Consider the following 12,577-nt stretch of genomic DNA (forward strand, 5'->3'; position numbering starts at 1 on the left):
AGCTTACGCATAAGCTTGCTGAAAGAGATGTCTCGACAGTTCTCTAGTAGCAACACCCTGTTTAGATAGGTATCCGAGGATACATAGGTGGAGTGGCGCCCAAGATGAACGGGGCTTTTACCAACTCAAGAAAGGGCACGAAGCAAACGCGCGAAGCCCTTACCATATAGGATTTTAGAAAGAACGCAGAATACTAGCGTGCGAACTTACCACAGCGTGGATTTCAGAAAGTGTGCAAAGACTTCACGTGCACACTTACCATAGCATGGATTTTCAAATACTGTTCTAAGGAGGGGCTCTCGTGGCACTCTGATAGAGCAGCTCATAGATGGAATGTTGCATCTCAAAACAGTATGATTGAGAGTCATCAACTCGATCTATGGAAACAATACTGGAGCGCTCTGGGGAAAAAACAGAGAACTCCGTTTCATATGAGAGCTTGGAACTTGCTGATGGAATGGAATGGAATAGAATATGATGGAACTTGCTGTATAAAGCAGAACGTCACGGAATTTGCAGATTTTTTAATCAATAAATCTAATCAAATATCAATATGGACTAGTGTATATGAATATTAAATTTAAAAGAGACTACAATTGTTCTAAGTGTCTCTGGGAATGAACGCTCAATATGTGCATATTTGTCATTCAAATACACACGATGTTCGCTTTGTTTCCCTCAAGCTGACTCCGCCCTCACCATGCCAGACCACACCCCCAGCTATGAGTAGATGCTGACTGTATGTATGAACATATTTATTCAGGAATTATTAAACATGAACGTATTAGTTTCAGAAATGGATTTGAATATATTACAGTGAATAAGACAATTATGTTGTTAATATTGATCTATAATGAAATGAAAAGCTTAACTTACTATCTTGGAAATAAAGCTTTATGTCTTTAAATCTGTACTGTATATAGTCAGTTATTTCTCTGAATAAATGTAGATTTCAGAATGAGCAGTTTGTCCTTTGTTATATATATGTTGAGGTCGTGTCCGTCTGATGTTTATCGCGTTAATGATGCTCGTTACTGTAATGAACATAGCTTTTTAATATGTAGGGGAAATTCCCAACATTAATATATATAATATATATAATATATAATATATCTATATTATGATCATTATTTAGTTCTGTGCAAACTTCATATAGCCAAAATTGTAAATTCTACTTCTTGTTACAAGTATGGAAGAACCATCACTTCTACCACAAAAGACTGCTTTTAAAGTTATCTTCCTGATGTATCCAAATTCCTTAGCATATCCAAAAACCTCAGAACAACTTGATGATGTAACAGAAACTATGGACTCTCTCTTTTCTAGTACTTTAAATAAAGTTGCTCCTTTACGCTTAAGGAAGGTTAAGGAAAACAGTTTGACACCATGGTATAATGAGCATACTCGCACCCTAAAGAGAGCAGCCCGAAAAATGGAGCGCAGCTGGAGGAAAACAAAACTAGAGCTATTTCGTATTGCTTGGCGGGAAGGTAACATATCCTACAGAAAAGCATTAAAAACTGCTAGATCAGATTTCTTTTCTTCTCTTTTAGAAGAAAACAAACATAACCCCAGGTATTTATTCAATACAGTGGCTAAATTAACGAAAAATAAAGCCTCAACAAGTGTTGACATTTCCCAACACCACAGCAGTAATGACTTTATGAACTACTTTACTTCTAAAATTGATACTATTAGAGACAAAATTGCAACCATTCAGCCGTCAGCTACAGTATCACATCAGACAGTGCACTATAGACCCCCTGAGAACCAGTTCCACTCATTCTCTACCATCGGAGAGGAAGAATTGTATAAACTTGTTAAATCATCTAAACCAACAACATGTATGTTAGACCCTATACCATCTAAGCTCCTAAAAGAGGTGCTTCCAGAAGTCATAGATCCTCTTCTGACTATTATTAATTCCTCATTGTCATTAGGATATGTCCCCAAAACCTTCAAACTGACTGTTATTAAGCCTCTCATCTAAAAACCACAACTTGACCCCATAGAACTAGTTAATTATAGACCAATCTCGAATCTCCCTTTTCTGTCCAAGATACTAGAAAAGGTGGTATCCTCACAATTATATTCCTTCTTAGAGAAAAATGGTATATGTGAGGATTTCCAGTCAGGATTTAGACCGTATCATAGTACTGAGACTGCTCTCCTTAGAGTTACAAATGATCTGCTCTTATCATCTGATCGTGGGTGTATCTCTCTATTAGTTTTATTGGATCTTAGTGCTTTAGTGTTTGACACAATTGACCACAACATTCTTTTGCATAGACTTGAACACTTTGTTGGCATCAGTGGAAGTGCATTAGCGTGGTTTAAATCGTACTTATATGACTGCCATCAGTTCGTAGCAGTGAATGAAGATGTATCCTATCGATCACAAGTGCAGTATGGAGTACCTCAAGGCTCAGTACTAGGGCCGCTACTCTTCACGCTTTATATGTCACCCTTGGGAGATATCATCAGGAAACGTGGTGTTAACTTTCACTGTTATGCTGATGATACTGAGCTCTATATTTCTTCGCGGCCCGGTGAAACACACCAATTTGAAAAATGAAATAATGAAATGCATAGTCGATATAAAAAACTGGATGACGAGTAATTTCTTACTGCTAAATTCTGAAAAAAAGGGGTGTTAATTATAGGACCTAAAAACTCTGCTTGTAATAACCTAGTACACTGTCTAAGACTTGATGGTTGCTCTGTCAATTCTTCGTCATCAGTTAGGAACCTAGGAGTGCTATTTGATCGCAATCTTTCCTTAGAAAGCCACGTTTCTAGCATTTGTAAAACTGCATTTTTCCATCTCAAAAATATATCTAAATTACGGCCTATGCTCTCAATGTCAAATGCAGAAATGTTAATCCATGCATTTATGACCTCAAGGTTAGATTATTGTAATGCTTTATTGGGTGGTTGTTCTGCACGCTTAGTAAACAAACTACAGCTAGTCCAAAATGCAGCAGCAAGAGTTCTTACTAGAACCAGGAAGTATGACGATATTAGCCGGTCCTGTCAACACTGCACTGGCTCTCTATCAAACATCGTATAGATTTTAAAATATTGCTTATTACTTATAAAGCCCTGAATGGTTTAGCACCTCAGTATTTGAATGAGCTCCTTTTACATTATAATCCTCTACGTCCGCTACGTTCTCTACACTCTGGAACAACCTACCTAACATTGTTCGGGAGGCAGACACACTCTTGCAGTTTAAATCTAGATTAAGGACCCATCTCTTTAACCTGGCATACACATAACATACTAACATGCTTTTAATATCCAAATCCGTTAAAGGATTTTTAGGCTTCATTAATTAGGTAAACCGGAACCGGAAACACTTCCCATAACACCCTATGTACTTGCTACATCATTAGAATAATGGCATCTACGCTAATATTTGTCTGTTTCTCTCTTGTTCCGAGGTCACCGTGGCCACCAGATCCAGTCTGTGTCCAGATCAGAGGGTCACTTCAGTCACCCGGATCCAGTACGTATCCAGAGCAGATGGTGGATCAGCACCTAGAAAGGACCTCTACATCCCTGAAAGACAGCGGAGACCAGGACAACTAGAGCCCCAGATACAGATCCCCTGTAAAGACGTTGTCTCAGATGACCACCAGGACAAGACCACAGGAAACAGATGATTCTTCTGCACAATCTGACTTTGCTGCAGCCTGGAATTGAACTACTGGTTTCGTCTGGTCAGAGGAGAACTGGCCCCCCAACTGAGCCTGGTTTCTCCCAAGGTGTTTTTCTCCATTCTGTCACCGATGGAGTTTCGGTTCCTTGCCGCTGTCGCCTCTGGCTTGCTTAGTTGGGATCACTTCATCTACAGCGATATCGTTGACTTGATTGCAAATAAATGCACAGACACTATTTAACTGAACAGAGATGACATAACTGAATTCAATGATGAACTGCCTTTAACTATCATTTTGCATTATTGACACTGTTTTCCTCATGAATGTTGTTCAGTTGCTTTGACGCAATGTATTTTGTTTAAAGCGCTATACAAATAAAGGTGACTTTGACTTTGATTAAAAAAATAACCTTTTACATTCCTAGGGTGTTTGCACTGTAATAATGTACAGAGGTATTTCAGATTTATAAACGCTGACTTGTTAGGTGATGTTTCTCATTAAAATCATACAATTTCCTATTAATTCAATAGAATGTTTACGCGCACTAGGGATTACCAATATGGTGGCACGGCGGCTTCACTTTCATGACGTCATGAGCAATCCAGTTCTCTATTATAGATCATTGATTATGTTTCTTATTCAGACCTGTAAGGATTTTATAATCAAAATGAAGCTAAACACACCAGAAACATTCAGATGAATCTCTTTAATGAAGGTGATGTCAGTAATTGTTTGTGAAGGTCCATATCTCTCCACTCCACATAAATAAACTCCATCATCTGCTGCTGAAATGTCTCTAAAATGATATTTGTGACTGTCAGACAGGATGAATTTCTTCTCAGATGATTGTGATGACTGTGAGCTGTTCAGCATAAGCGCTTCCATTCACTCTTTACAAGACTTTGGTAAAAGACCTATTTAGCAGACTGTATCTGTATTCTGTTGTTCTGGCCTAACCGGTCTATGATTGTTGTGCGCAAGGGCGTGTGTGTGTTTGTGTGTGTGTGTGTCAAAGTCAAAGTCAAAGTCACCTTTATTTATATAGCCCTTTAAACAAAATACATTGCGTCAAAGCAACTGAACAACATTCATTAGGAAAACAGTGTCAATAATGCAAAAATGATAGTTAAAGGCAGTTCATCATTGGATTCAGTTATGTAATCTCTGTTCAGTTAAATAGTGTCTGTGCATTTATTTGCAATCAAGTCAACGATATCTCTGTAGATGAAGTGTCCCCAACTAAGCAAGCCAGAGGCGACAGCGGCAAGGAACCGAAACTCCATCGGTGACAGAATGGAGAAAAAAAACCTTGGGAGAAACCAGGCTCAGTTGGGGGACCAGTTCTCCTCTGACCAGACGAAACCCGTAGTTCAATTCCAGGCTGCAGCAAAGTCAGATTGTGCAGAAGAATCATCTGTTTCCTGTGGTCTTGTCCTGGTGCTCCTCTGAGACAAGGTCTTTACAGGGGATCTGTATCTGGGGCTCTAGTTGTCCTGGTCTCCACTGTCTTTCAGGGATGTAGAGGTCCTTTCTAGGTGCTGATCCAGCATCTGGTCTGGATACGTACTGGATCCGGGTGACTGCAGTGACCCTCTGATCTGGATACAGACTGGATCTGGTGGCCACGGTGACCTCGGAACAAGAGAGAAACAGACAAATATTAGCGTAGATGCCATTCTTCTAATGATGTAGCAAGTACATAGGGTGTTATGGGAAGTGTTTCCGGTTCCGGTTTACCTAATTAATGCAGCCTAAAAATCCTTTAACGGATTTGGATAATAAAAGCATATTAGTATGTTATGTGTATGCCAGGTGTACACATGTGTGTACACAGTATGTGTGTGTGTGCATATGCTGCTCCCCACCTACCTAACCTACCTACCTTTTTTTTCTATGTCTTTGATTAGTTAACATGTGTAAAGCATACTTGCCAACCTTGAGACCTCAGAATTAGGGAGATATTAAAAAGGACCGGGGGGGTGTGTCGTCATATATATCACATACACAAACGATGTGTCGTCATATATAATATCACATACATAAACGCAAAGAAAAATGTAATTCATTTATTTGACAAATTCAATTCCTTAAGGCCTCTCCTCAGGAGGTTAGACCCTAATTTGTTAGCTACTGTAAATGAAGAGATATGAAATAGCTAGATCTTATCAATAAACATTTATTAATTCATAGCCTAATGCAACAATTACATAAGTAAACTCTCAAAACATTATAATTATGACATTTCATTTTTAAATTTTCATGTAACAGTCTAAAGCTAAATAAATAGCTGTTCTTGCCTTTCATTTCAGACGTCTGCTTCTAGGGGCTGTTCACATATCACATCTTTTTCGCGCTCAAGGACGTTATTTCAACCGTAGGTGCGCGGCCACGGTGAGCACGCTCATAATGGAAGCAACGTGTTGTGCTTTACCAGGCGGGTTTTTCCTTCTCATCTCCAGAAATATATCTAGTAGTAAAGCTAATGCGAGCCGAGGTGAGGCTAGAAATCAATTAATCCTTTGCTGATACTTCTTCGTCGTCATCATGGTGAGTGCAGTTTGGTTGCATAGCAACGACAGACGCCATGGGAGCGCAAGCGTTTGGTCTAAAACGGCGCCCAGTGACGGATGGTGTAGCAATATTGTTTTCCGGGTGGAAATCGGGAGAAATTCGGGAGAAAGGTAGGTCCGGGAGATTTTCGGGAGGGGCTTTGAAATTCGGGAGTCTCCCGGAAAATTAGGGAATGTTGGCATGTATGGTGTAAAGGTTTATATGTCATCCACCTGAACATAAGGAGCTTGCCACATAAAATCGATCTATTAAGGCCCTGGCTTGTCTACAATAAACCTAATGTTATCACACTGTCTGAGACCTGGTTGAATAATATTAGATGAGGAAATTAAACTGGATGGTTATGTTTTGTATAGAGCTGATAAGGTTACTCGTGGAGGAGGGGTAGCTATTTATGTCTCTTCAACTTTATTATCTAAGTCTATAGCCCCTAATGAAAATCCAGTATACTTTAAATGTCTTTTCGTTAAAATTAGTTTCCAAGTAAATAAACAGCTGATTATAGGGAACATCTACATGCGTGCTCGTTTTACTTATACGGTTTTGATTTAGCGGTTGTGTGAACTCTCTGCGGTGCTGAGCAAGCATTCTACAATACAATACATTCATTTTGTCAGATGCCCTGCAACTAATCCTCCTTTGATTTTATTTATGGGCCAATGAAGATCTTTTTTGTTTGCCCTTAAAAAAAAATTAAATAAAAAAAATAGTCCATCCAATCCGAGGCCCCTGCACACGTGGGGCCCCTAGACTTCAGCCTGTGCATTAATCCACACCTGTGCACAGCACTGTTACACTTGCATAAGTAAATATCTAAATATCCAGATGTTCACATTAACATACATTAACATATCAGTGAATGATGGTGAGTTTCACTTGCTGATTCCTGCAGAGGTTTGATGGTATTCAGGAGTCAGTTGTAGTTTAGATGAGGGCAGACCAAAACCTGTGCCACAATACGAGTTTATTCTCTGAGCTTCTATGAGCGTGTGAATGTTGATCTGTGGGAAGAGATATTTCTTTTAAAAGGAGCAGCACAGCAAGACAAACTGGTTTTCAGCCCAGGCTTTTTACAATTACCGAAAGTTAGACTGGGCTGCAAATGTAAGTCCAAGAGCCATTTACAGTGAATTTTCATCTCGTTTCTAAGGATTGTCACTGAAGGTATGAAATTAACTTGAACTGCAATCAAGGGATTTTTTTTTATTGGTTGAGCAGTATATTTACATTTTTATATGTGGTAAGGTTACAGCAAAGTTTTGAAATAACCTAATTCACAGAGTGAAACCATGTAACTTAGATTTGAAATAAAGGCTTTGATTAAAAGATTTTTTACACATTTTCAGAGTAAATATTTGCTTTCTTCAAATACACTGTGTGTATATATAAGAGTTGTTAAAAAAAGAGTTGTTACCTGTAGCCAAGGAACCGCTTCTCAATATTATTAACTCGTCGTTATCTTTAGGTCATGTCCCAAAACCATTCAAGCTGGCGGTTATTAAGCCTCTTATTAAGAAACCAAAACTAGATCCTAGTAAACTGGCAAATTATAGGCCTATTTCAAATCTTCCATTTACGTCTAAAATTTTAGAAAAAGTTGTGTCTACTCAATTGAGCACCTTCCTGCACAAAAATGATCTGTATGAAGAATTTCAGTCAGGTTTCAGGCCCCACCATAGCACAGAAACTGCACTTGTTAAAATTGCAAATGACCTGCTTCTTGTGTCAGATCAAGGCTGCATCTCATTTCTAGTTTTAATTGATCTTAGTGCTGCGTTCGACACTATAGATCATGACATACTCATAGATCAATTACAAAACTATACAGGTATTCAAGGGCAGGCTCTGAGATGGTTTAGATCCTACCTGCCCGATCGCTACTATTTTGTTTACTTAAATGGAGAGTCATCTCATTTATCATCAGTAAAATATGGAGTGCCACAAGGATCCGTCCTAGGTCCTCTTCTATTTTCAATATACATGTTGCCCTTTGGTAATATTATTAGAAAATACCGAATTAGCTTCCACTGTTATGCTGATGATACTCAGCTATATATCTCAATGAGACCAGATGAAACTTCTAAATTATCTAAGCTAACAGAGTGTGTTAAAAATGTAAAAGATTGGATGACCAATAATTTTCTCCAATTAAATTCGGATAAGATAGAGATATTAATTATTGGACCAAAAAACACTACACAGAATCTTGTAGATTACAATCTGCAACTAGACGGATGTACTGTTACTTCTTCTACAGTCAAAAATTTGGGTGTTATATTAGACAGCAACTTGTCTTTTGAAAATCATATTTCCCATGTTACAAAAACTGCATTCTTCCATCTTAGAAACATTGCCAAGCTACGAAACATGTTGTCTGTTTCTGATGTAGAAAAGCTAGTTCATGTATTCATGACCTCTAGACTGGACTATTGTAATGCACTTCAAAGTGGTTGTCCTGCTTCTTCAATAAACAAGCTACAGGTAGTCCAAAATGCAACAGCTAGAGTCCTTACCAGGTCAATAAAATATGATCATATTACCTCAATTTTACAGTCTCTGCACTATTAAGTTCTGTATCAGTTACAAATTATCATTACTTACCTATAAGGCCCTAAATGGTTCAGCTCCTGCGTACTGTACCTAACTAGCCTTCTACCACGCTACAATCCATCATGCTCCCTAAGGTCACAAAACGCTGGACTTTTGGTAGTTCCTAGGATAGCAAAGTCCACTAAACGAGGTAGAGCTTTTTAACATTTGGCTACCAAACTCTGGAATAGCCTTCCTGATAATGTTCGGGGGTTCAGACACACTCTCTCTGTTTAAATCTAGATTAAAAACGCATCTCTTTCGCCAAGCATTTGAATAATGTATCTTAAATTGTGAGTATAGTTGTATCTGATCAAATGTGCATTCTGATTCTTTAGCTTGGGTTAAACTAATTAATTTTACTTTGTTGGAAAAGCAGCTATGCTAATGATGTCTCTATTTGTTTCTATGTTTTGCCACGGGATTTACATCCTGTGGTAACTAGGATTTACACAAGCTCCAGTCTGGATCCAGAACACTTGAGAAGAGATGATGCTGACCCTCAAAGGACCCCAGATGATGCTGACCCTCAAAGGACCCCAGATGATGCTAACCCTGAATCAACAACAAAACTAACAAATATTGCTACAAGTGTGACTGCATCATATAAAAATTATTAATAATATTAATAATGTTCATCATCTGGCTGACTACGACACAAGCTATTACTAAATATTGTAGAAATGTAATTTTCTGTAAAGTTGCTTTGTAACGATTTGTATTGTAAAAAGCGCTATACAAATAAACTTGAATTGAATATATATATATATATATATATATATATATATATATACAGTACAGACAAAAAGTTTGGACACACCTTCTCATTCAAATAGTTTTCTTTATTTTATTATGACTATGAAAATTGTAGATTCACACTGAAGGCATCAAAACTATGAATTGACACATGTGGAATTATATATGGAATCATATACATAACAAAAAAGTGTGAAACAACTGAAAATATGTCATATTGTAGGATCTTCAAAGTAGCCACCTTTTGCTTTGATTACTGCTTTGCACACTCTTGGCATTCTCTTGATGAGCTTCAAGAGGTAGTCACCTGAAATGGTCTTCCAACAGTCTTGAAGGAGTTCCCCGAGAGATATTTGATGCTTCATCCGCCCAGAAGGGCTTCCACATACAACACTTAGTGCAAGCTAGTGAAACATTTTATGATGGAATGATGCACTTTAATTCACTTCTTTTGGACTGTTCAACAGAAACACCTGTCACGGAGTGACTTTGTAAGGGCGGAACTAAAAGGACAGAGATTGGTTCCGCCCGGACCATAATTCCTCAAACACCGGTTACTTCCGGGAACTCTGGGGAAGGAAATCAGGGTTTCATTTATCGCAGGTGGATAGATGAACGGGGCGATCGCAGATTGGGCAGTGTGAAGAGAGGGAGTAGTATAAAGAGGGCCTCAGAAACTGCAGAGGAAGAAGTTTTTTATTCCAGCCGATACGGCGAGTGAGTTGGAGTGTTTGGGCGAGGGCAGCGGAAAGAAGGCGGAGGAATATTGTTGGCTGGGCGAAGACGGAGACAAGGGTTTGGCAGAAACAGAAACTGGGCTGAGTATATTGGGATGTCTATATCTAATTGTGAAATGCTCTATGGACATGTGTAACAAATTCTGAGTGGTTAAGAACAGGAAGACTCACCGGAAATCTCGCTGAAGGAGGCCCTTTTGGACAGGTCACGTGGCAGCAGGAGAAGTATCCAGGAGCTGGAAAGAAGAGGGAAAAAGGACCTCGTGTTAGTAACGGTGTGAGTACCCTAAACCATCGTACAGCAGCATAATTATCTGGAGTGAACTATCTGTGAGCCTTTTTGTGAGTTTTTGGCATAGTAAGTGAGCGGCCCCACCGTGGAGGAGGATTGTGGGTGAGCCGGGACCAGTGAGTGAGAGAAGACGTTGGGGTGTCGTGGCGGCGACGTTTAAATCTGAATATTCTTTGCATCAGTGTTCTCACGATTTCCAGAACGAGTCTTTGGTCAGACGGGGGGTTTGACCGTAAATTCACCAAGAGTGTGTGGAGTGCAGTGGGTGAGCCTTTGTCCTTTGCTGTGAGTGTATACACTTGAAAATTGCAGTGTTGTGCTGTATTTGTGTCGTCAAAAACTACCTTTCAGGCCCGACGAAATCCTGTGGAGGAAGTGAGTACTGAGGCGGGCGAAGGAAAACATCTCTAATTATATGCCGTCGATGACATCCTGACCCTTCTACCCCACGTAACGGAGGTGGGAAACAAATTCAAGTAAGAACAGTGTGGATATAGTGGGAAGTATTAATGGTGAGGAGGTGGCTGCTGGAGGAGGAAATCAGCTGTGCGTGTATTATTACCTGCTGTGAAGTTCTTCAAAGGTTCGCCCCTGTCTAGAAGACTCACCCTGTTGGTTGGCAGAAAGGAGAGGGAAGCGTCCGACCCACCCAGTGTAGCACACCCTGGGTGAAACAACTTACCTGTGTGTGACATCAGCGGAGGCCGTGTTCGGCCCAACGCAGCATCAGCTTTCGACCCGCATCTCTATCAGCAGTTGGTAAACCTCAGAAAAGGAACGCCTGACGTCTATTTCCCCAAAAGGTGTGAGTAACATCCCTTTCTGCTTACCTGTATATTCACCGTAAGCTATTGCCCAAAGCTAAAGCCAGCATATTGTGTTGTACATTCTCCTGAAGGCCCAGAGTGAAGTCCCAGTTACCTTTGATGTACTTACCTTATGTCCAAAGCTAAAGCCAGCATATTGTGTTGTACATTCGCCTGTATGCCCAGAGTGAAGTCCCAGCTGCCTTTGATGTACTTACCTTATGCCCAAAGCTAAAGCCAGCATATTGTGTTGTACGTTCGCCTGTATGCCCAGAGTGAAGTCCCAGCTGCCTTTGATATACTTACCCTATGCCCAAAGCTAAAGCCAGCATATTGTGTTGTACGTTTGCCTGTATGCCCAGAGTGAAGTCCCAGCTGCCTTTGATGTACTTACCCTACGTTCAAAGCTAAAGCCAGCATATTGTGTTGTACGTTCGCCTGTATGCCCAAGTGAAGCCTCAGTTGTCTTTCCTACAGACTTACCTGTGCCCCGAGCGAAGAGCCAGTGGCCCCTCTGTCCACCGTCCATGTCCAGTCCTGTCATACTTACTTGTATGTTCTTGTGCAGATCTAGCAGGTCCCTTTGAAGTGTCTACCTGCACGTCGACCCGTTACTCAGGATACAGAAACTGCGAACACCTCCCGTACACTTACCAGCACAGTTTCAGTCGGGTCCCGACAGCCATTGTGCAGCTCCACCAGCATCTGGACGACCGGGAGTCCAACCCACTGGGCCGACTCGGAGTTCGCCACGAGAAGCAGCAGGTACCCATCGTGCATTCAAACTCTAAACACTTACCACTTGTATCTGATACATCCAGGAAAAGGAGAGGGCCCTGGGCAGCTGTCCTGCAAGCTAGAACAAAGGGGCACTTGTGAATAAGCTGATTGTCGTCACATAGCCAGAAGGAAAGAGGAGTTGAAGGACTTACCGAGATCTCCTGTGACGGAGTCTAAGAGACTCGAGACTGATACTCCCCCAATTGGAGAGTTGGATTTTAGCCTCCATCCCCCTCCCTTCCCTATACCTTTTTTAGTAATTTAATAAAGCTGTTTTAATACTTACTTACCGTCTCTCGTGTGTCTGGTCATTGGGGTGTTCTTGGGACCTCCTCGAGGTGGAAACTAGGGAGGGGCGTGACTCACGACATCTGTGGTCCGCTC

The 12,577-nt window shown here is 40.4% G+C and overlaps 1 protein-coding gene across 1 annotated transcript in view; it reads right to left on the bottom strand.

Annotated features, from left to right (window-relative positions):
* The window catches only part of LOC132160247 (NLR family CARD domain-containing protein 3-like), a 32,999-nt gene extending 20,806 nt beyond the window's left edge, over window positions 1-12,193 (bottom strand). Inside the window, exons 1-2 of the mRNA XM_059569980.1 lie at window positions 12,068-12,193; window positions 7,110-7,234 (exon numbers count right to left, since the gene is read on the bottom strand). Of these exons, the coding sequence (XP_059425963.1) occupies window positions 7,110-7,234; window positions 12,068-12,193 (251 nt within the window). The remainder of the gene's footprint in view (window positions 1-7,109; window positions 7,235-12,067) is intronic.
* Between the last annotated feature and the right edge of the window lie 384 nt (window positions 12,194-12,577).

The sequence above is a fragment of the Carassius carassius genome, chromosome 16, assembly GCF_963082965.1.
Source record: "Carassius carassius chromosome 16, fCarCar2.1, whole genome shotgun sequence".
In the NCBI taxonomy this organism is placed as follows: Eukaryota; Metazoa; Chordata; class Actinopteri; order Cypriniformes; family Cyprinidae; genus Carassius; species Carassius carassius.